This window comes from Magnolia sinica, chromosome 8, assembly GCF_029962835.1.
Source record: "Magnolia sinica isolate HGM2019 chromosome 8, MsV1, whole genome shotgun sequence".
NCBI classification, from domain to species: domain Eukaryota; kingdom Viridiplantae; phylum Streptophyta; class Magnoliopsida; order Magnoliales; family Magnoliaceae; genus Magnolia; species Magnolia sinica.
Genome location: NC_080580.1, coordinates 2,095,866 through 2,121,022, shown reverse-complemented (window position 1 = coordinate 2,121,022; position 25,157 = coordinate 2,095,866). Strand labels below are relative to the sequence as shown.

The following is a 25,157-nucleotide window of genomic DNA, read 5'->3' as shown; positions in this document are numbered from 1 at the left end:
GGTGTATGACGGGGTATTTCTATGCCACTACTGTCTCATTCGTTGGTGAAGAAATGTAAGCAGTGAGAAATACTAGTGTCAATTTGCGGCAAATGTGCATATTGAGGTACGTACACGTGTGAGACCTGGACCATTCATCCGGTCGATCAGTGGTACCATGTCTTTCCCCGAAAATCATTCGGTGCGATTATCAGATAGACCGCTTGCCTGTTAAGCAAATGGACGAAAAAAAAAGAAAGAAGAAGATGACCAACAGTACTCAGTTTAAGCATGTGGCCCACGTGATGTGCAAACCATCGTGATTGTTGGGGACGCGGATTGGATACTGACAGGTTGAGTAGCGAGACTGGCTACTGCAGTGACGTCACCAACTTCCGTGGGCCTCACCATGATGTGTGTGTTGTATCAACACCGTCCATACATTTGGAGAGATCATTTTAGAGCATCCGAAGAACGAGGCAGATCCAAGGCTGGGGTGGACCCCATCACAGAAAACAGTGATGAGAGTAACGCCCGCCGTTGAAACCTTCCGAAGGTCCACCATGATGTTTATTTGAGATCCCACCTGTTCATGTGTTAAAGCAGACATGAAAGAAGGGAAAACACAAATATTAGCTTGATCGAAAACTTTCGTGGCCCTTAGAATTTTTTAACGGTGGCATCACTCTCCCCACTGTTTTTTGTGGTGGGGTCCTCTCGAGCTTTGGATCTGATTCATTTTTTGGATCATAACCTAATATGATCTCTCCAAATGGATGGACGGTGTAGATACAAAACATACATCATGGTGTGGCCCACAGAACTTGGTGACGTCACTTCAGTAGCGAGTCTTGCTACTCAACGTGTCAGTAGCTAATCCGCGTCCGATTTTTAGGCTAAGCCTCAGCTCGCTCTGGCCGTTGACCCTTTGAATTGTCTCAACGTAATTGGAATTCACGTGATGAGCTAGCTACGCTTGAAAATTGTGCACGTGGCACAAATTAACTCAAATAAAACTATGTAAGCCAGTGTGGCTAAAACTTTGATACATGGAAACTTGTTTATTGAAATAAGATCATTGAATGGTCTTCATTCTTAACCATCCAAAATAAGTCCTCCAATCAGACATTCAGATAATAAAATGGGCTTAAACTTTTGGTTCATGATACATCTTAAGCATCACATCTATTATTTTGGCAGTTTAGTTTGAATTACTTGAATTCCGTGTGTGCAATTGATAGGTACTTTTAAATGCTGCATAACATCCATCACAATGGTATACAGTAGTGGGCAGGTCCGAACAAGAAGGCTGGAACGGTGAAAAAACGACAGTCGAAAACCATCGCTAATAAACATTAACAGTTTCAATCACATTTTGCTGTTGCCAAAGACGTCTAAACCGTTGCGAAAAATCGATGGTTATAGGACCGTCCCCATTAATCGATGGCCCATAACTGCCGCTAAAGCCAAAAATGCCGCAATAAACCATTGCGAATTAGGGAATTACTAGTGCTAAAATTTGCGACTTCCAAACGCCGTCGTTAATACTGCCGTCGCTAATTTTTATGCATGGAATAAAATGACGGTTAACTAGCATACATTGGTTACACCTGATGTCGAAAGAAAACAGGTTTTCTATAAATTTTCGAATGAAAAACATCACAACTGAAAAGCAAAATTAAGAGGAATTTTATTTAAAGGGACAATAAAATTATGAATATTCATTTTAAAAGGGATGAAAATAAATGACATCCTAGTATTCAAACAAAATAGGACACATATCCCTTTGAAGTCTGATTACAACTTAGAGGCATACCTCTCGATATGAATTCAATTCAGTGTTGCATCCAAACATAATTGAGGCACCTGATTAATTGGCACGGAAACTTGCCCATTCAAAGGAAGAATAACGATAACAAGTAGAAAACAAAAAGGAAAAGACTGAATTAATGTTAGGATCCAGTTACTTTTTTCCTTTTTGCCTGCCCAACCTTCTTGTAGGATTATATGTAGCATGGGCATATGACTAACATTTCTTGCAGATATAATTCTTTTGAAAATTACATGTCCCTTAAAGTAGAGACCGCACGCGAGTGCAAGTGAGAAAATGTGCCTAACCCATCCTTCTCTTGTAACCGATACCATTATCCAAATTGTAAGGATCGCAAGTTAATCATAAGATTCATTCAGGTCAATATTTTCACAATTCTTCAACCTCAATTACTAGGCAAGTTTATGGCTCTGGCCTATCGTGAACTGTTACATCGCCAAAACAGATGGTAGCGATTCCAACCATTTCAAACGTATTATTCTAGCCACCTTTGAAAGGTACTGCACAGTCAAGAAAGTCAAAACAAGCTAAACAAACCATATACATAAGAGTTATCGTCACATCAAAGAGATCAACCGCACATCATGACAAAAATGCCATCCAATGAAAGGCAATCTTCCACCATGTTGCACATTTAGCCTATGCGCATGCACATCAGGGAAGAAAGCGCTCACACTTGAATTGTAAACAACCTGATTTTTGCTCTAACCCTTCATATAGGCCCAGCAATGGTGTGGATTACATATACACTACACGATAGCCCCCATTCAAATCCACAGCAAGCATCCTCTCCCAACTTGTTCCTTGTGGTGTGACGGGCCTAGGGCTGTCAATGGGCTAGGCTTAGGGTTGGTCTCGGCCCGAATTTTGAACTTTTCGGACCGGGCTCTTTCAAAACCAGTCTGCTACAACCCAAACTCAGGTTTAAGTCTGAAATACAAGGCCAAGGGTAGGCTAATTAAGCCGTAGAACCATACATACATAAGCTCTCATCTATACTTTTCTTATTATTATTATTATTACTATTATTATTTTCTTTATTTATTTTGATTCGGTTTCCGGTCAGGTCCGGTCAATTCATCTGGCCTACGTACAACATCGAAGGCGGGCCTGTCATAACTACAAATATGCGACTGGGCAATGGCTTGGACAGCATAGCCCAATTTCCTCCTTCGGAATGGAGCTGCTATCTGTGAGTTCAAGGTTATTTTGGTCATTTCTTCTCCATGCCAGGCTCTTCTTGTGTTTGTCCCAACGGTCTAGTTCTGCCACCGTCCCTGCCAACGAAACCGATCGACTGGCTCTGCTCGCCTTCAAGGACCGAATAACCAAAGATCCTCTCAACGTCATGAGCTCGCGGAACCACTCTCTTCATTTCTGCAAGTGGCGAGGAATCACGTGCAGTCTCAGGCATGAGAGGGTCACCGTCCTCAACCTAACGCCCTTCGAATTGGAAGGTTCTATTCCTCCCCAAGTAGGAAATCTCACTTTCCTCACGCTAATCGATCTCCAAGACAACAGCCTCCGTGGTGAAATTCCACAAGAAATAGGACGCCTTTTCCGTCTCCGGCTTCTCGATCTCAGCTCCAATTCATTTGGAGGAGAAATCCCATCCAATCTCACGTACTGCTCCAACCTCCGAGTCATCTATTTTCAATTCAATGAGCTAGTAGGTGAGATTCCCATCGAGCTTAGCTCTTTATCGAAGCTCCGTGGGTTATTTCTCCCTGTAAACCATCTCGTTGGAAGCATCCCACCTTGGCCAGGAAACCTTTCGTCTCTCACTCATCTTTCTGTAAGTAGAAATAACTTACATGGAAGCATCCCAACTGATTTAGGTCGCATCCCAAATTTAAAATTCCTCCACATAGCTGAAAATAATCTGTCCGGTACAAACCCTTCCACTATTTACAATCTCTCTGCACTATTTATTTTGGCAGTCCCAGCAAATCAACTTCACGGAACCCTTCCGCCCGACTTAGGCCTCCTTCTTCCTAACCTCCGGTACTTATATGTGTCGAGAAACTGGTTTACCGGACCCATTCCGGTTTCGCTAGCAAATGCTTCTTTCTTTGAAGAGATCTATCTCACCAACAACGATTTAGTGGCGGAGTTCCTATGAATGTTGGGACTCTTCGATATCTTCGTATATTCACTATTGGCGGTAACCGACTTGGAACAGGGGAAGAAGATGAGTTGAAATTCATCGATTCGCTTCCCAACTGTAGCTACTTGGAAAATTTTGGATTTCATAACAACAGTTTCCAAGGCTTGCTGCCCAGTTCCATAGCCAATCTGTCGATCGGATTCAATTGGCTGGCGATTGGATTCAACCATTTTTATGGAAGCATTCCTCCGGGGATTGGGAATCTCGTCAGCTTGAACCAATTGAATCTGGATCATAACAATTTCACAGGTACCATTCCTATCAGTATAGGGAAGCTTCAAAAGCTGCAATTTTTAGACTGGTCGGTGAATAGATTTTCTGGGCGAATTCCATCTTCCTTTGGCAACCTCACTGAATTGAATGAGTTTTACCTGCAAGAAAACAGCCTATTGGGAAACATACCTCGTAGTCTTGGAAATTGCCAAAAACTGAGAGTTTTGAACCTTTCCCAAAATAACCTCAATGGTACAATACCCAAACAGCTCGTTAGCCTCACTTCTCTGTTAATATCTCTCAACTTAGCTAGAAACTCTTTGATTGGGTCCTTACCCGGGGAAGTGGGTAGCTTGAAAAATCTTGAAGAACTAGATGTTTCCGAGAACGAACTGTCGGGGGAAATTCCTGAAACGCTAAGCGGTTGCCAGAGCTTGGAACGGTTGTAGATGGAAGGTAATGCCTTTCAAGGGACCATTCCCCTGTCATTGAACACCCTGAGAGGCCTTGAAGAGTTGGATTTCTCGCGAAATAACTTGAGTGGTCTAATTCCAAAATATCTAGAGAATTTTACTTCATTACGTAAACTAAATCTTTCTTTCAATGATTTGGAGCGCCAAGTGCCTGTCCAAGAGGTGTTTGAAAATGCAAGTGGGATTTCTGTCATAGGGAACAGTAAACTATGTGGAGGTATCCCAAAACTAGGCCTACCCAAATGCCTTGTTCTGAGATCCAAATCACGAAGGTTTTTAAACCTGAAAGTAATCATACCAGTCATCGTTGTTGCTGTGTGTTTGATTTTATTATTGTTGTGCTTTGCTCCTCTTCTTTGGAGAAGAAAATCAAGACAGAAGCATTTGCAAACTTCCTCGGAAGACCGGTACAAGAACTTCTCTTATGCGGAGCTTCTCAAAGCAACTGATGGGTTCTCTTCACACAATTTGATTGGCGTAGGAAGTTATGGTTCTGTTTATAAAGGATACTTTGTTTCAGATGGCCAAATTGTTGCAGTGAAAGTACTCAATCTTCAACGACAAGGAGCTTCTAGGAGCTTCCTTGCAGAATGTGAGGCATTGAGAAATGTTAGGAATCGGAATCTTGTCAAGATCTTAGATTCCTGCTCAAGCATTGATTTTAAGGGCAATGATTTCAAAGCACTAGTTTTTGAGTACATGCCGAATGGAAGTTTAGAGGAGTGGTTGCATCCAAAAGTCGATGAGGAACATAAGCCAAGGACTTTGAACCTTATTCAGAGGTTAGACATAGCCATTGATGTGGCTTATGCTCTGGATTATATTCATCACCATTGCCAAACGCCCATTTCTCACTGTGATCTCAAGCCAAGTAACATTCTTCTAGATAATGACATGGTGGCCCTGAAAGTAATCATGACATGGTGGCCCATGGGTGGCACGTGTGGGTGGGTCCCACGTCCTAAAAGGACAAACGGTCTGGATATAACCAAACCTCATGGTGGGACCACAGAACTTGCTGACGTCAACAGCAGCCATGTGTTGTTGGCCGTCCAATAGATGGACAACCCAGATGTAACACATGCATGAGGTGGGTTCACACGTGTGGCCACCAACAGCTTTGAATAAAGCTGATATTTGTGTTTTTCCGTCATCGAGGCATGTCCAAACGAACAGGCAGCAGGCCTACCTGCTGGATAGGCAGCAAGGTGGGCCCCACAAGTGGACTGTGGTGTAGTCCACTAAATGGACAGCATGGATAAAATATGTAAATCATCAGGTGGGCCAAGAGAGAGATAGTGAGAGAAAGAGAGAGAGAGAGAGAGAGAGAGAGAGAGAGAGAGAGATGGAGAATTGTGTGATGGAGGGCTCCGCCACTATGAGCCCTCCAAGGATTAAAATACATACATCAAGATAGGTCTCAAATCATGTGGATCCTAAATCAAAATCAAGATTTAGAGCTATGAACACCCACCAATTGTCTTCTTCTTTAGTTCATTGAACTCCTTAGCTCCTAAGCTTCTTCTTTAAGGGTGGATGATGAAGTTTGAAGGGTTGGATGGTGAGATGAGGGGGTAGGAAGTGGGCCTTGATCTTTTCTCTCCTTAGAGCTTTTCTCTTATGGAAGCTTGAAAAATGGTAGAGAGAATGAGAGAGGGATAGAGTGAAATGGTGTTGTAAGAAGGATATGAGAGGGATGGGTGGTGTAAGAGAGGGATGGGTGGAGAGAGAGAGAGTTGACTTTGGAAATGGGAGAGGGATGGGCTACGTATGGGTTGAGATGGGATGTGTACTTGATTGATTGATGTGATAAATTGGGTAGAGATTCTCTCAAGATTCGCAACGCGTGACGTTTCCTCGAAATGAATGCAGGCTCATAACTCCTGGCCTGAGTATCGCATTGGCGTGCAAGACGCGGCGTTGGAACCGTGGCGACGGCGTGGTCGTCTCGGGTCGAGTCGACTCGAGTTGACAGGGTGTGACTTAGGGTCGCGTGCAAATGCTATCTACGCGTCACGGGTCACCGGAATTCAACCGGGAGGACCGTGGGATCCTAAGGAATGGTACGGACTAAGTTACGGGCCTTACAGACTTATTATCCACATATATAACGGTGGATTCCTCATGTGGATATTTCAGCTCCTTTAGCAGGTTCTTCAACCATATTGCTTCATAGACTGTGGACGATGTTGCCACATACTCTGCTTCACATGTGGACAAAGTGACCACACTTTACTTCTTTGAGTTCCATGTGAAGGCAATTGACCCGAGATAGAATACATAGCGAGCGGTGCTTTTCCTTTTATCTTGGCCACCTCCCCAATCACCATCGGAGTATCCAAACAGAATCGCATCATCATTGTATGGATAAAAGAGACTGAATTCAATAGTCCCTTTGATATACCTTAGAATTCTTTTTGTAGCTAGCCAGTGTGAGTCTTTTGGTGCCTCCATATACTGGCTTAGAAGCCCAACACTAGAGGCTATATCTGTCCTAGCTAGTGATTGTGAGGTATCTGAGACTTCCAATCAGACTCTTGAATAGAGTCGAGTCAGCATTTCTTCCTTCGCCATCCTTCGTGAGCTTCAGGCTCGTTGCTATAGGCATATTTACGGTATTGCAGTCAGTCATCTTGAACTTTTCAAGAAGTTATTTTGCGTACTTCTTCTATGATATATAAATGTCACCGACTTGTTGTTTCACTTCGATGCCCAAGAAAGACATCAATCCACCGTCAGTCATCTCAAATTCATTGAACATAGCATCCTTGAAATCTTCAAACATCGCCTAGTTGTTCCCAGTGAACAATAGATCATCAACATATAGGCATGCTATGAGGATGTCACCATGTGCATTGTTCACACCCCAAGTGCGGGGTTGTGATGTAGTAATAAACTCGGTAAGACCGAGGTCGAATCCACAGGGACTGAAATACGTTATCTGAAACTAAGTAGAACTAGAACTAGACTAAGATGTGATCTAAACCAAATAGAATTTAAGAAATAATTGTGGAATAATTATCTAAAACTTTAAGAAATTCGGAGGAAGGAAACTAGGGATTCGGAGGATCCACTTGTAGAGATCGGGGAGAAATTATGCTGCATCAAGGATTATGGGATTCAAACTGAATTCCTTTGGTCCAGTTTTCAAGAGATGAAAGGTATATTAATTAGAATGGATTCCATCATCTAACCATGCCCGGAGACAAAGCAAACAACGAGATTAAACTAATTACCAACCAATCAACAATGTATGAAGATCGGGAAGGGTAATCGTCATCCTACCATGCCCATGGAACAATGATGAACAACAGGGCCTCCTGACGTCATAAACATCAAAAGAGAAAGAGATATTCAAAGCCATTGCAAACCCATTGTAATTTCAGTCACAACAGACCATTAAAGACTGCGAAAATATTCTTTTAATAATCAACTTAAAACCAAGTTCAGTTCAGAAATTTAAATTAAATGCATGAAATAGTGTCTCCCATCTCGCTACAGGCTTCACCTCTTAGCCCTAGCTAAGGGGTTTAGCCACACATGAATGGGCTAAACAAAACAACAAAATAAAAATAAAAAGGAAAAAAAGAAAAGAACAAGAAGGAAAGGGAGAAAACCAGCTCCACGTTCAGTCTTTCCTGCTACCTCCCACGGCCTCCACCTTCCATCTTCAATTCTCTCTCTTAAAAACCAAAACCAACCACCTGTTTACAGCAGCCCCTGTCTAACCTCAAGCCCCACGTCCAATCTCCTCAAAACCGAGCCTCACGTTCCCCCCTTTCTTCCCGTTTCTTCCTGACGTGCAGCAGCAACTGACCTCCCTTTCTCCCTGCTGGCGTCCCCACGCTGCCAGCAGCCAACCTTCACACTGCCTCTCTTTCTCCCTGCTGGCGTTCAAGCCTTAGATCCCTGCCATCCTTCGTACCCTCTCCCTCTCGTTTTCCTTCCTTTTATAGAGGAGCAAAAATCAATCCAGAGTCCCAGACTGACTCTCTTTTTCGCTGAAGAAAACAGCCGCACCCCGTTTTTTTTTGTGAAGAGAACAACGTCCCCTAGGGTCTTTTGGGATGGTCTACTCGATGGACGGTCCAGATTGTTCATACGATCATCATCATGGCTGAACAATGATCACAGAATTCGGCCAGCGGCCCCACGCGGAAACAGTGGTAGCGCTGATCTCTGCGGGACCCACATGTGATATTTTTTTAATAGATCAGGGTCGTTCATTGGTCTTCCAGTCGAATTTCGGTGCAGAAAGGGATGATTTTTACTTCCACTATTGCGGCCCACTGACTCTGTTCTTCATCCATCCGACCGGCGTTTGGACTCCCTGTACATGCACTGCTTTTGGAAAATCGGACCGTAGATCAGTGTGCGGTCGGTTTGACCTCCTGATCACGTTGAACGGTGTGGATCATAAAAACACATGCTGATATTGGCCCACTTGCAACGCCCTGCCGCGAATCGGGGTCCCTGTTTCCTCTTAAAACACGGACGTCGGGTCAGCGCCAGCTGACTGACTCCGTCTGCTCGATGTACGGCGAGTGCATCCTTCCTCTGTACACTGCTCGCATAAAATGGACCCCACCTTGATGTATATGCAAAATCCAATCCATCCATCCGTTTGCCATCTCATTTAGACCATCTAGACCAACTTTGAAGCATATCCAGATATTAGGCGGGCCCCACATAACGATTAAAGGGGCTGATCTGTCCGTTGGACCACTTCCAGAGGGATCCAATGGCTGAATTTTGACGTGTACGGTCAATTTTTGGTCCTCGAGCTACGTATGGAGTTTCGAACTGATCGAGATGGTGGGAACGCGTGATCTTGCATTCGCTTAACTTTCGTGCCGCTTGAGCTTCGGTTTCGATGTTCGCGGACCCACAGGTGTATAATTCCGTCGCTCTTGGTCTTAGAGTCCGTTCCTTGCCTTGGTGCTTCGGAGCGTCAAATCTATGCATTTACCACCCTTTTTCATCCCATGCTTTAAACACACCCTGCATTACAAACACGATTAAATCGGCCATTAAACGGTATTATGTTTGTAAATCCAAGTAATAATCGGGGTCTAATATGCAATATTTGACCCTCAACACAACCCCAAAACAGCATCTTGCTTGTCCCGAGAAAGTTATGCTAAATATAAATTTATAATTACAGTAAAATTTTTATAACTCATGTTATTTATTAAAAAAAAAAAAAAAACAATTCAGATACTAGAATTCTAAGATTCATGAATGCTGGCATTACTTTCTCTCCTAGACTTAAGCACACGGTAACTTCATAATTAAGTTCAAAATATTAGTCCATCAATTAGAATAATTCTAAACATTGAATTCCATGGATGCATAGTCTAATCTCGAATTATCAACATTAAAATTCACTTCTCTATTTAAGGATATCCTTGGTAACCAATAAGAGAATTCACGATAACCAGAACTTGCCTCACACATTGATCTTCGGTAGGAATATGATTTTTGATTTTTACATTAGAAGTAACGCCAAGAAGAGGGATCAAATCCTTACTTATAGGGAGCAAACCTAAAGTAAAGACTGTACACCCAACTCTTTTTCAAATATCATCCATGGGGAATCGAATCCTCACCTATAGGGAGCAAACCTATGGTGAAGACTGTTCGCCCAATCCATTCAATTTTCCAAGTTGGTTCCTTTCATGTTTAGTGATTACCAAGTTAATCCTTCAATATCGAACTGAAACCTTAATATGCACGCGAGATGTGTCCTGCGAATTCATGTCTCAATCAATGTTTACAAATTCTAGTAATGGATTAACAATTCAAACTTAGCTGTGAAATTTAATAGATAACTGAATCCAAGAGTCATAAAGTACCAACATTACGCATCTTGAAATTCTAAGTGCCCTAGATGGCCGTCAAAATCACTTCGAATTCATCAGAAAGCCTGAAAAATTAAAAAATTTCACAACTTTTGCTCAAGACCAAAAAAACACTGATTAGGAAACCTAATCTCCCACCCCCAACCAAAAATCTACATTGTCTTCAATGTAAAAGAAATAAACATGCAATGCACATGGGACAAAAATAAGTAAATGAGAAGTGATAGGAAGATAATACCTGAAAGAATCAAAAGGCTTTCCATAGCTATTTACGTAAAAGGGGGTCAGTACAAGAGAGAAACCAACAAAAGTAAAGACAAAATCCTACCTATACCACTTTCGCAGGTGCTCTCGATTGCATTTAGCATATGCAACAAGCCTTTAAACCCCTAGGTTGCCCCTAGTGGACGAGTTGTAGTCTCGTAAGGGTTTGCAATAATGTTACCCACAAACATTGAACTAACTAATGATAAAAATGAAATGAAGAACTGAGTTGCCTCTCAGGAGCGCTAAGTTTACCGTCTTTAGCCAGACAAATAAGACAACTACCCTAGTCCTATGAAAACAGGAAACCTACCTATATCTCCATCAGATTCCTCTTTCGGCCAGTATCTTGATAAGTTTCTCAGTAAGTTCCTCAACAGGATCATCCAAAAGCCCTTTTTGCAATAGGTTTGGACGCCTTGGAGCATGACCTTCCATAGAAACTTATGTACCTCATAAGAAATTTTCCGTTGAAGTGCTTGAGGTATCCATAGTATATACGATTCACCTGTGACAGAAGAAGTTTCAACGTTAGTATCCCATAGTGAATCAGAAACTACAGGTAGATAAAGTTTAGAAAACTTCACAAGAAGTAATGTAGTCTCAACACATTCCGAAGTGTCAGATTTCGGTTCAATTTTCAGCTCCTCCTCCCTTAATGGTAAACATTCAGGATCTGTGGAAGAAGGGGCTTCAAAGTAAGGGTTTTCTTGGTCAGTGATGACTACCAAGATATTGTCTTGCAAGGCATTCACTATGTCTCTTATCATGGGATCATTTGAATCTGCAAAGTGTGCCAAAGAATCATCAAAAGAGTTGGGACATTCAGCTGAGGGGAGTGGCTCATTATGACCGACCACTTCATGTACATCTTGATCATTGACCTGGACCAAACTTGAGATTGATTCTAGGGGACCTTGGGTTGTATATTCATGATCATCATCCCAATAAGCATCATCGTCTAATTCCGTGTAGTACACACTTGGGATGGGGTCGCTCTCCTCACATTCTACACCTAAGTTCGGTTGAGGTTTGAAAAAACTAACCTCTACGTCATCATTAAGGTCCTATGTGTCATGTGAGGAAAGTGTGTCATTATCACTGTATTTGAAAGATACCCACACATCTTAACCATTCCTTTGAACAGTCATCGAGATCAACTCATCGGGAAATTGAACCATATGCTCATTGATAGAATCCAACTCCTCATTTGTAATTCCAGAGTTCTTCCAAAGCGAGTTAGGATCACTTTTCTCGCATTGTATTTCTAGAATGAATTGTGGTTGAGATAACTGAGCCTCCTCTATCTTATCAAGGCGCGAATTAAGCGCTTCCAACGATTTTCTCATTTCCGTGAGATAGGCCAGGCTACGCTGAGCTAAATCCTCTTGGATTGTTTCTGGTTAGATATCAATGGTAGGGTATCCAAGAGGGTAATCATTATAACATATAGTTGGTTCATCTTCCAAATTTTGATGTTTCCCTTGGTAATAGTCATACTGATCATACATGGGAGAATATGATGTTTGATAATAATCCTCGTTTCCATAATTACCATCGTATACGGCCCTATTAACCGATGGAACATAACGTTCTAATCGGTTCTCAATGTCTATTCTCGATGGAGAAAAATCTTGAGGTATACGTTGAATTCTACAACCCTCAGGCATTCCCAAATATCTCTTATCCATCTTGGCATATGCATGTACCCACGCTTCCATGGTAGAACCCTAACTCTGAGTCTAATTCTAAGAAAAATAGAAGAAAAGATCCTACAGAAGTATGGAAAGTAAGAGGAGAAGAAGTTAGAAAGAAGGTACCAAATGAGAAGTTCCTATGTTAAGATCCTGTAAAAGAAAACAAAAGAGATTAGTTTCTAAAAAGAAGACCTCAAATTAGAAAGTTTCTAAAATAGAAAATCTACGCCTAAAAATAAAATAAATGAAAGATGAGTTAGTTTCTAAAATTAGAAAGAATTTCTAAAAAGGGAAATAATTAACCTAGTTTCTAAAAACAAAAGATGAAAGTTTAAAAATAAACTAGTTCCTAAAAAAAAATAAAAAAAATACTAGAAAATAGAAAATTTTCAAAACTCAAATCCTAAAAAAACTAGAAAAAGTAGAGGAGTTAGAAAGGGATTACCAGTTTAGAAGTTATTTCAGGATCCTACAAAACAGGAAAACAGGTTAGTTTCTAAAAATAGAATAATAGTTTCTAAAAAATAAAATAGAAAAAAAAAAAACTTTAACTTAAAGTTAGTAAAATCCTAATCTTAACCTAATTCTAAAACTAATTAATTTCAGAAAAACATAACCGTCAGTCCCCGGCAACGGCGCCAAAAACTTGTTCACACCCCAAGTGCAGGGTTGTGATGTAGTAATAAACTCGGTAAGACCGAGGTCGAATCCACAGGGACTGAAACCTGTACGTTATCTGAAACCAAGTAGAACTAGAACTAGACTAAGATAAGAAATAATTGTGGAACAATTATCTAAAGCTTTAAGGAATTCAAAGGAAGGAAACTAGGGTTTCAGAGGATCCACTTGTAGAGATCAGGGAGATCTTATGCCTGCATCAAGGATTATGGAATTCAAACTGAACTTTACTTGATCTGGTTTTCAAGAAATGAAAAGTATATGAATTAGAATGGATTCCATCATCTAACCATGCCCAGGAGACAAAGCAAACAACAGGATTAAACTAATTACCAACTAATCAACAATGTATGAAGATTAGGAAGGGTACTGTCATCGTACCATGCCCATGGAATAATGATGAACAACAGGGCTTCCTGACTTCACAAACATAAAAAGAGAAAAGAAATATTCAAAGCCATTGCAAACCCATTGTAATTTCAGTCACAACAGACCATTAAAGACTGAGAAAATATTCCTTTAATAATCAACTGAAAAACCAAGTTCAGTTCAGAAATTTAAATTAAATGCATGAAATAGTGTCTCCCATCTCGCTACAGGCTTCACCTCTTAGCCCTAGCTAAGAGGTTTAGCCACACATGAATGAGCTAAATAAAACAACAAAATAAAAATAAAAAGGAAAAGAAAAGAACAAGAAGGAAAGGAGAAAACCAGCTCCACGTTCAGTCTTCCTGCTACCTCCCACGGCCTCCACCTTCCATCTTCAATTCTCTATCTTAAAAACCAAAACCAACCACCCGTTTACAACAGCCCCTGTCTAACCTCAAGCCCCAATCCTCACTCCTGTGCCGGCCCCTCTCCAGCAACGTGCCAGCAGCCAACGTGCAGCCACGTCTCTGCTCCCTTTCTCTCTCTGTTTCCCTTTCTCTCCCCCAAAACCGAGCACTTCCTTGCTCCCTCTCTCTTTTCTCTTTAATAGTAGGACGGCTGGCGGGAGGAAGTCCTTTCCTGACAGTCTGAGATCGAGTTGGAGTTGGTTTCGCATCAGTTTACGCAGCAGGGAGCAGTCGCTGCGAATCAGTATGCGAAAGGACTTCCGCATCGAGAGAACGGGCGCTGCATACGCTAAATCTTTTCCTTTTTTTTTTCAAGAGAACAACGTCCCCTGGGACATTTTGGGATGGTCTACCCGATGGACGGTCCAGATCGTTCATACGATCATCATCATGGCTGTACAATGATCGCAGAAATCGGCCAGCGGCCGGACGCGGAAACAGGGGGTAGCGCTGATCTCTGCGTGACCCACTTGTGATATTATTTTTATAGATCAGGGCCGTTCATTGGCCTTCCAGTCGAATTTCGGTGCAGAAAGGGATGATTTTTACTTCCACTATTGCGGCCCACTGACTCTGTTCTTCATCCATCCGACCGGCGTTTGGACTCCCTGTACATGCACTGCTTTTGGAAAATCGGACCGTAGATCAGTGTGCGGTCGGTTTGACCTCCTGATCACATTGAATGGTGTGAATCATAAAAACACATGCTGATATTGGCCCACCTGCAAAGCCCTGCTGCGAATCGGGATCCCTGTTTCCTTTTAAAACACGGACGTCGGGTCAGCGCCTGCTGACCGACTCCGTCTGCTCGATGCATGGCGAGTGCATCCTTCCTCTGTACACTGCTCGCATAAAATGGACCCCACCTTGATGTATATGCAAAATCCAATCCATCCATCCGTTTGCCATCTCATTTAGACCATCTAGACCAACTTTGAAGCATATCCAGATATTAGGCGGGCCCCACATAACGATTAAAGGGGCTGATCTGTCCGTTGGACCACTTCCAGAGGGATCCAATGGCTGAATTTTGACGTGTACGGTTAGTTTTTGGTCCTCAGGCCACGTATGGAGTTTCAAACTGATCAGATGGTGGGAACCCTATGATCTTGCATTCTGGACACTTTTCAGGCCACTTGAGCTTCAATTCCTCGATTTCCTTGGATTCCTGGCGTACAAATCTGTTGATCTTGGTCTCCTAGGGTCCGTCCCTTGCCCTTGGTGCTCCTGGAGCGTCGAATCCATGCATTTACCACCCTTTTTCAGTCCAGGCTCTTAAACACACCCTGCATTACAAACACGATTAACATCGCCTGACGGTTTCCTGTGAATAGCAGATCATCAACATATAGGCATGCTATGAGGATGTCGCCATGTGCATTTTTCTTGATGTAGACTGCATGCTCGTATGTACATTGGAAGAAGACATTTTCTTGAAGATAGTTGTTAATGCATGCATTCCAGGCACGTGGAGCTTGTTTCAACCCATATATGGAGAGCTTTCTTCAGTCAATAAACCTTGTGTTCCTCCCCTTGCATAACAAAGCCTTTAAGCTGGTCAACGTAAACTTCTTCTTCGAGTACTCCATTTAGGAATGCAGATTTCACATCTAGTTGGTAGATCATCCAACCGTGATGAGCTGCAAGGGAGATAATCATCCTCGTAATGTCAAGGTGAGCAACTGGGGCGAAAACTTCTTCATAGTCTACCCCATATTTCTATTTGTAGCCCTTTGCTGCAAGCCTTGCCTTATATCGTTCAATCTTACCATCGGCATTCCACTTAATTTTATACACTCATTTGAGACCAATGGTCCTCTATCCTTTAGGGAGTGAGATCAACTCCCATGTGTGATTCTTCTCGGTAGCATAGATTTCTTCTTCCATAGCCTTTCTCATGCAAGATGCTCATGATCAACATATAGGCAAAATAAATTTACTTCCTCAGTTCCTGCATATATATCATTGAGGCTTCTCATTTTGATCGAAGCCATGGGTGAGAAGAACTAGACGAAGACGTGTTGGCTGAATTTTAATTTGATAAAGTACTTCCAGGGGAGATGGAACGTACTCCTGCACTTCTGCGATATAAAAGGGGGTAATGTGGGTGTCTGATCCTAATTCACAAGCCTCTCTTCTTCATATTCTTTGGCCTCAACCTTATTTTCTTTGGCCAAATCTTCCTGGTTCCACTTCCAGTCTTTTTCCTTGCAAAACTCCACATCTCTACTTACCACTACCTTATTAGTTAGTGGGTTATAGAGCTTGTACACCTTCGATTCTTCACTGTAGCCGATGAAGATACACTTTTCGTCACGATCATCAAGTTTTTTCCTTCTTGCTTCTGGAACTTGAGAGTATGAAACACACCCAAGGATTTTAAGGTGGGCCACGCTCGGCTTGTATCCACTCCATGCTTCTCGCGGTGTCTTGAATCTGACACTCTTGGTCAGACACTTATTAAGCAGATAAGCAATACATGCAACTATATCTGCCCAAAAATTTTTTGGCAGAATTTTCTCCTTCAACATGGTCCTTGTCATGTCGAGAATGGTATGGTTTTTTTGTTCCACAATTCTATTTTGTTGTGGCATGTAAGCTGCAGTATGTTATTGCTTGATTCCTTGATCCTTGCAATACCCTTGAAAGACATTTGAAGTATACTCTCCACCTCTGTCAGATCTAAGGGCTTTGATTTTAAGACCACTTTCTTTTTCAATAAGAGCCTTAAAAAATTTTAAAATAGTAAAAGCGGCAGACTTCTCTTTGATTACGTACACCCACAATTTTCTAATGAAACCGTCAATGAAGGTAATAAAGTATTTATTACCTCTAAGAGACATTGGCTCCAATGGTCCACAGATATCAGTATGAACCAACTACAACAGTTCTCTTACTCTTCCGGATACTCCACTCGAAAAGGAGTTCCTTTGTTGTTTCCCAAGTGTGCATGCTGCACACACTTGTTCTAGAGCTTTAATGGTAGGCAAGCTATGCACCATGCTTGATGATGACAAAAGTTTCAGGCCACTGAAATTTAGATGGCCAAAGCAAAGATGCCACATCTAAGAATCATTCTTTGCTTTTCCATAAAAACACTTCTCGAGCATTGTGTTTATATGGAGAGGAAACATATGATTCTTCGCCATTTGTACTTTAGCAATCAAACGTCCATGCATATCTCTTATGGAAAGAGAAGAGTTCTTCATGTGTATGGCATACCCTTTTTCGAAAAGTTGTCCAACACCTAGTATATTACTTTCCATGTTGGGCAAGTAGTACACATTGGAGATGTAATTTGGAACACCATTCTTCTAAAAGATTTTGATTTTGCCTTTACCTTTCACCAGTGTTTTTGATGAGTCACCGAATGTCACATCGCTATAAACTCCTTCTGTGAGTTCCTCAAATAGGCTTTTGTTCTCGCACATGTGATTGCTTGCACCTGTGTTGAGATACCACACATTTGGTCGATCACAACCTTTCTCTTGTGCAACGAGTACTGTGGAGTCTTCCTGGTCATGACTCGATGCTTCAGTATAATTGGATCATTCATCGTGATCCACTGGTTTGCTCCAACAATCCGAGGCATAATGGCTGAATTTGTTGCAATTCTGGCACTGAATATTTCTCATATTTCTATGACCGCATACAGGTCGGCCTCTACCATTCCCTCTTCCACCGAAATTGGTAAATTTTTGTTGATTTTGTGGATGGTTCAGATGATATCCACGTGCCCTTCCTCCTGCATTAGTGTTGGTGCCGCGACCTCCACGATTTGTATGACCACTACTTTGGTCATTTAGAATCAACTTAGATTCTAAGGCATGTTCCAACGTCGATGTGTTATATATTTTTCTGTATTCGTTGCTTATGCACTTGCAATGATCCCATCAACTCTTCGACAGACAAGTTTTCCAAGTCCTTCAATTCTTCAAGGGCCACAACCACATGTTTGAATTTGGTTGTGAGAGATCGGAGTATTTTTTTTCTACTACCCGAATATCTTCAAACTTTTCGCCATTTCTTTTTAAATTGTTAACTATAACAAGCAATTTTGAAAAATAGTCTGAAATGGACTCACCTTCCTTCATATGTGCAGCTTCGAACTCGGCTCTAAGGGTTTGGAGTCGAACCCTCCTGACACGATCAACACCCTTGAAAATGGTGCTAAGACTCTCCTATGCTTGCTTGCATGTCGTAGCTTCGGCTATTCGTTCAAAGATAGAATCATCCAACCCTTGATACATTTAAAAAAAAAAAACCTTCTTGTCCTTTTTCCTTTAATCTTTGAGAGCGGTCTTTTGTTCGGCAAAATAGGAGGCTTCTTGCTCCGTTGTGGGTTCTACATACCCATCACTGACATGACGATCTCCCATAGATCTTGATATCCAAACAAAGCCTTCATCTGGATGCACCAATTTTCATAGTTATCCTTAGATAAATTTGGAATCTGCGGCTGGATCAAGGATGCCATCACTTCTTCACACCACGGATCAACAACAATGCCTTTTTCTTGACGTTGAGTGGCAAAACCTTGATCATACGATCTGCACCTTCGAACTATACGCAGTCCCACAAGATCGTCTAGCTCTGATGCCAATTTGTTGGTTGTACAAACCAAATTTATCGGCTTTACAAAGCCTCAAGACAACTTAGAAAATCTAATTTTGTAGAAGGAAGGAAGAGATATAGCAAAACAAATAGAAATTTAGAAATTCAAATATAGAAACTATTTCACTGCTGCACACTCATTGTAATTGGATACACAACTCCTTTATATAGACATTTGCACCAACTGGCTATGGTGTGGGATCCAATAATCTAGCAGAGTTGCGGTCGATCCATAATGGGCTAGTGATATGCTTGGAAAGAGGGCTGAATAAGGTAATTGTGGAATCAGATTCTAGAATCGTGGTGGATCTCCTCCCAAGGAAAACCAAGATCCCCTGGCGATGGGGTCCATGGCTCGCCGGGATAAATCTTCTAAAGCAGAGGGGGTCCTTCGCCTTCAATCACATCCCTAGAGAAGGCAATGGCCCGATAGACGGCATGGCCTGTGAAGGCAGTGGTAGCCAAGCATCTTTCCTCCATCTTCATACAGGCTCTCTCCCTAGGCAAGTGCAGAGCCTACTCTTCCTAGATAGGGTTGGCCTAGGGACCCTTAGGACCATCGCGGTTTAGAGTTTTTTATTTTTGGTTTCCTAACTAGTTAGGCTCCTGTAGCCCTCTTAGATACATATGATAGGAGCGGCCCTTGGAGACCAAGATCGACAAATTTGCACGCCAGGGATCCAAGAAAATCGAGAAATTGAAGCTCAAGTGGCCTGAAAAGTGTCCAAAATGCAAGATCATAGGGTTCCCACCATCTGATCAGTTCGAAACTCCATACGTGGCCTGAGGACCATAAATGAACCGTACAAGTAAAATTTCATCCATTGGATCACTGTGGAAGTGGCCCAACGGACAGATCAGCCCACAATTTACTGATCTGGGGCCCACCTGATCTCTGGATACACCTCATCTTCGGTCTCAACGCCTTAAATTTAATGATACAACAGATGGACGGTGAAGATTCTTCAGAAACATTGGAACGGGACCCCACTGGCAGCGCCAGTGCACTGTTCACAGTGCACTCCATGTGCACTGAACCGCCTCACTTGATCAGATTCTGTTTGAGAGACTTTCTTTAAACAGAGAAAGGAGACTCTGTTTTCTCATTACGCAGGCCGTCCGCTGGGAGGGTGTGTGGTCCACTTGCAGTCATCGGATGACTGATCCAGGCCGGCCAGATTGTCCAGGAGAAGATTTCTAGGAAACCCTTGACATTTTCGTGAAACTATGCACAAGAAAAAGCACAGGAAAGACGAAGGAGCCGATGAACGTTGATCACTACTGTGGCCCACCAAGAACTCCGATGCAACTCAATTTTTAAATAATGGCCTGAACTGTCCCTACGAAGCCATTGAACAGCCTTGATCCACGAAAATTTCACTACAAGTGGGTCCCACAGAGATCAGCGCATCCACTTGCGTAACGCCTTACGCGATGCAGATCCGATCGCCGTCCGGTTTCGGGGTCGTTGTGCGATCATGGCGGTGATCGGACCGGTGATCTGAACCGTCCATAAGCTCCCTAAGTTGGGACCTTCCCCATCCATGAAGACCAAATGGAGAATGAGGATGACCAGTTGTCCCAAAATCTATCCGAATATGTGTCATGCTGGGTAACCTGCGCAACGCCACTGACTTTCAAGTTCGCATGTTGCTGTGCATAAGGACGGACGCCAGAAACGTCGGTTCTCCAAACAGACCTCTCCTCCACCCTTAGCAAGCTATAAAGAGAGAATGAAGGAGAGAAGAAGATTTTTGGATTGAATACCAAGAGGAGATAGCTGGAGGCGAAAACATGAAGGAAAGGGAAGAAGGAAGTTGGCTGCTGGACGGGGACAGAGGCAGCCGTGGGAGTCTGTTAGGCTCGTTTTTGGAAAGGGAGAGAAAGGGAAACGGAGAAGAAAAAGGAATGTTCTTTTTCTGATATTTTCTTGCTGGCTGTTGGTTTTTTTCCTTCTCTTCTTTCTCTTACGATGCCGAAGTTTATTAACCTAATCATGTGGGGCTAAACCTCTTAGCTGGGGCTAAGAGGTGAAGCTTGTAGCTTGATGGGAGTTTTTTTCGTATGCCCTTTTTTGTTTAAACTGAACTGATGTTGCTTTTAGTTTAATTAAAGGAATGTTTCTTGTCTTTAATGGTCTGTTGTGACTGAAATTACAATGGATCTGCAATGGCCTTGAATATCTCTTTTTCCCTTTTAATGTATATGACGTCAGGAAGCCCTGTTGTTCACCATCGTCTCCTGGGCATGGTTGGATGATGGTACCCTTCCTAACTTTCATGCATTGTTGATTGGTTGGTAATTAGTTTAATTCTGTTGTTTGCTTTGCCTCCTGGGCATGGATTGATGATGGAATCCATTCTAATTCATATACCTTTCATCTCTTTAAAAACTATATTAACAGAAGTTCAGTCTAGTTTACATGATGCAGGCATAAGATCTCCCTGATCTCTATAAGTGGATCCTCTGAATCCCTAGTCTCCTTCCTCTGAATTCCTTAAAGTTTTAGATAATTATTCCTTAAATTTACATTTGATTTTGATTACATCTTAGGCTAGTTCTATTTCTACCTAGTTTCAGGAAACGTACAAGTTTCAGTCCCTGTGGATTCGACCTCGGTCTTACCGAGTTTATTACTACATCACAACCCTGCACTTGGGGAGTGAACACCTCACACTGGCGTTCAGACAAAAAGACAACTTCAAAATATATGTAATCATCCTTAGGACCATCGCGGTTTAGAGTTTTTTATTTTTGGTTTCCTAACTAGTTAGGCTCCTGTAGCCCTCTTAGATACATATGATAGGAGCGGCCCTTCCTTTTTGTTGGGCCCCTCCCGAAGGGCTGTAAAAATTTTGTTATTAATGAAATTGTGGCAAGAGTCCACTTCTCTAAATAATAATAATAATAATAATAATACTAATAATAATAATAATAATAATAAATAAATAAATAAAATTAACGAAATTGTGGCAAGTGTCCACTTCTCTAAAATAAAATAAAATAATAATAAATAAAATAAAATAAAAAATTTGCACCAACAATGAAATGACTACAATACCCCTATTAGATTCTTCCATCATTTAATGTTATTATACACTTACATAGGTTTTTCATCTTCCAAAAAAGCTCCTTTAGAGTTGCAGCTGTATGCACGGGGAGTTCAATAGTCACCCGCTGTTGCTGGAAAATGCCTGTTTTAGTTTGCAACTCCAATATTCCCTGGTATTTTATTTGTGGGACAATGCTTATTGTTGTGTTTTCTTACGTACATCTCTGCTATGTATATGATGTAAAATCTCTACAAAATATATTGATGCACTAGTAGAGTATGGTAATTACTGTATGTTTTAGTAGTGTATGCTGCGAACATCAGGAATCAATTATATGAATTGGCTGTGGCCGGCTGTCCAAAACTAATGATCAACTGTCAAAAACTAAGTACAGGAACCAAATTGGTGTAATTATTAATGAACCCATGGTGAATCTGGTGAAATGGATCCCCTGCCAAGCTGGGCTGGATCAAGTTGAATGATTAGGTGCAATAATTAGGGAAGATTATGGAAAATCTATATAGTTGCCTTTTGTCATTCTTACAAATGGTGCTACAATTACATGCCAGAATTTTACAACTCTTTTGTGGATTATAGTTAGCTAGGATCACCGGGAAGAAATTGATAGAGATTGAAGGTGATTCCCTGGCAGTCGTCAACAAACAATCAATGGCAAGTGTGAACTAAGCTGGGAGGCCAGCATTCTAGTTGAAAGCTGTTATAGTAACAGGCAACAGAACACAAAATGGGAAGAATAGAGAAAATCTCTGCACTACGTATTCATTAAGCAATCAGCCTTTAAATAGGCATTACACCAACTAATAAACAAGAAAATAAGAACTAACTTAAATACTGCAGAATCTACAAATTTAATTCCTAAAGAATAGGTAAACATAACAAACTCCTATTGACTAGAACAATAAGCCACATGATAAACTAATTACTGCTGACTTATTCAACAAACCCTCCATTAAACTAATGACTAAATATCAGTTTAAATTAAAAAAAAAAAAAGAAGCTTTGAATTAAAATGAATTCTTTGGACAAACGCCAAGCAGCTCCCTAAGCTTCTGAAATGCGCTTGATTTGAGGGCCTTTGTGAATATATCAGCAACTTGATCCACACTTCTGCAGTACACAAGATCAATTGTTTCATTTCTTGTAAGATCTCTCAAGAAATGGTACCGAACATCAATGTGTTTGCTTCTCCCATGAAGAATTGGGTTTTTAGACAATTTAATTGTTGAATTGTTGTCACAAAAAATGGTTGTAGTTCCCTTTTGTTTGAAGTGAAGTGCTACAAGAATCTCCCGCAACCAAACAGCTTGACAAGCACACGAATTCGGCTTCAGTTGTTGATAAAGTGATGATTGATTGCTTCTTCAATGACCATGATATTGCTCCTAACCCCATCATGAAGACGTAACCAGATGTGCTTTTTTTATCATCTAGATCTCCAGCGCAATCGCTATCCGTAAAGCCAAATAACTCTGATTTTTCTCCTTTCTTATACAGGATCCCATAATCAGTTGTTCCCTGCAAATATCTGAATATCCGTTTTGTAGCTAAGAGATGCATCTCCTTTAAACAATCCATGAATCTGTTGATGAGACTTACGGCATGCATTATGTCTGGTCTCGTTGCGTTTAAATACATTAAGCTTCCCACCATTTGCTTGTAAAGTGTATCATCAACCCTTTTTCCTTGGGAATCTTTGGTAAGCTTCAACCCCGTTTCTGCTGGTGTACAACTGGGATTGCAATCTTTCATCTAAAACTTGTTGAGCATCTCTTAGACATATTTTTTCTGAGAAATAAAGATACCTACAACAGATTGAACTACCTCTATACTAAGGAAGTAATACATCATTCCCAAATCAGACATATCAAATGCAGCCATCATGGACTTCTTAAATTTGTCAAACATGACCTTATCATTTCCAGTATAGATTAAATCATCAACATAAAAACTGACTATGAGAATTTTCCCAACATTTCCTAATTTGATGAAAAGTGAATGTTCATAAGGACATTTGTGAAAACCTCCCTTCAAAAAATATGCTTCAATACAACTATACCAAGCACGTGGTCGAATCCACAGGGACTGAAACCTGTACGTTATCTGAAAATAACCAGATCTAGAACTAGGCTAAGATGAAATCTAAACCAATTGTGATTTGAGGAATAATGGTGAAATATTAATCTAAACTTAAAAAATTCAGAGAAAGGGAACTAGGGATTCAGAGGATCCACTTGTAGAGATCAGGGAGATCTTATGCCTGCTTCATGGATATTATACTGAACTTACTTGATATAGTTTTCAAGAGATGAAAGGTATAAGAATTAGGTATGATTCCATCACAAATCCATGCCTAAGAGACAAGGTAAACAATAGAACTTAGACCAATCCATAACCAACTAAAAGATGTATGAGTGTTAGGAAGGATTCCATCATCCAACCATGTCTATGAGACGATGGCGAACAACAGGGTTTCCGAACATCAAAATAAAAGGAAAGGAATTATTCAAGCCATCACAGATCTACTGTAATTTAAATCACAACAAACCATTAATGACTAAAAGAATTTCTTAAATCAAAACAGAGTCAATCAGTTCAGTTTAAATCAAACCTGTAGAAGCTCCCATCACGCCACAAGCTTCACCTCTTAGCCCTAGCTAAGAGGTTTAGCCTAACATAATCAGACTAAATCTCAACATAATTCATAGGAAAAAGAAGAAAAATAAAGAAAAATATATAAAAATTCCAAACACTTCTCTCTCCGCCTCTCTTTCTCTATCTGACGTCCCCTGTTCAAGCACACCCCCTTCTCCACGTTTGGAACTCTTTTTATAGCTTTTGGAGTGGTGAAAATCGGATTTGGGAAGCTATCGCACGCGCAGCGAAAGCCTTTTCGCAGCCAAGTTCGGGGCTTCATAACTCTCGCGTTCCTTGCATTATTTCTATAAAATCAACGTCTCTTGGAAGTATTTTGGCTGGCCTACACGATGGACGGTTCAGATCTGCCATATGATCAAAGATGGTGGGCCACAACTGCCTGGAAAATCAGATTTCGCGGACGTGCGTAGCCTTTCGCACGTCCGGCGCTGACGTGATCGGTGGGCCCCACAGAAGTATTTTCAGGGAAATCCACCCCATCCATTAGATTGCCGTCGAAATTTCGGTCAGAAACGGATGGTTTTTCATGTCCATTGGCTCAGAATCAGAGAAGAAATCATTCAAACATCAATTTGAACGTTGCAGGGCAGTCCACTTATGGCCTCTGTATTGCGCACGTGTGCTTGCATGGGTATAAACAGATAGCATAGGTTCGATGACTTCGTGGCCCTCTACACGATGGACGGATTGGATTATCCGTACGTACACTATGTGGGGCCCACTAGCGTCCGCAAAAACGGACGCCGTCCGTCCGTTTCAACAGCGTCAAAAGGCAGTTGCCGTATTGAGAAGAGAACGCGGGTCAGCGCTGCTGA

The 25,157-nt window shown here is 41.5% G+C and overlaps 1 protein-coding gene across 1 annotated transcript in view; it reads left to right on the top strand.

Annotated features, from left to right (window-relative positions):
- Positions 1 to 25,157, top strand: part of LOC131253761 (putative receptor-like protein kinase At3g47110) — a 45,901-nt gene that overhangs the window by 2,652 nt on the left and 18,092 nt on the right. Inside the window, exons 3-5 of the mRNA XM_058254899.1 lie at positions 2,877 to 3,814; positions 3,916 to 4,632; positions 5,029 to 5,445. Coding sequence (XP_058110882.1) covers positions 2,877 to 3,814; positions 3,916 to 4,632; positions 5,029 to 5,445 — 2,072 coding nt within the window. The remainder of the gene's footprint in view (positions 1 to 2,876; positions 3,815 to 3,915; positions 4,633 to 5,028; positions 5,446 to 25,157) is intronic.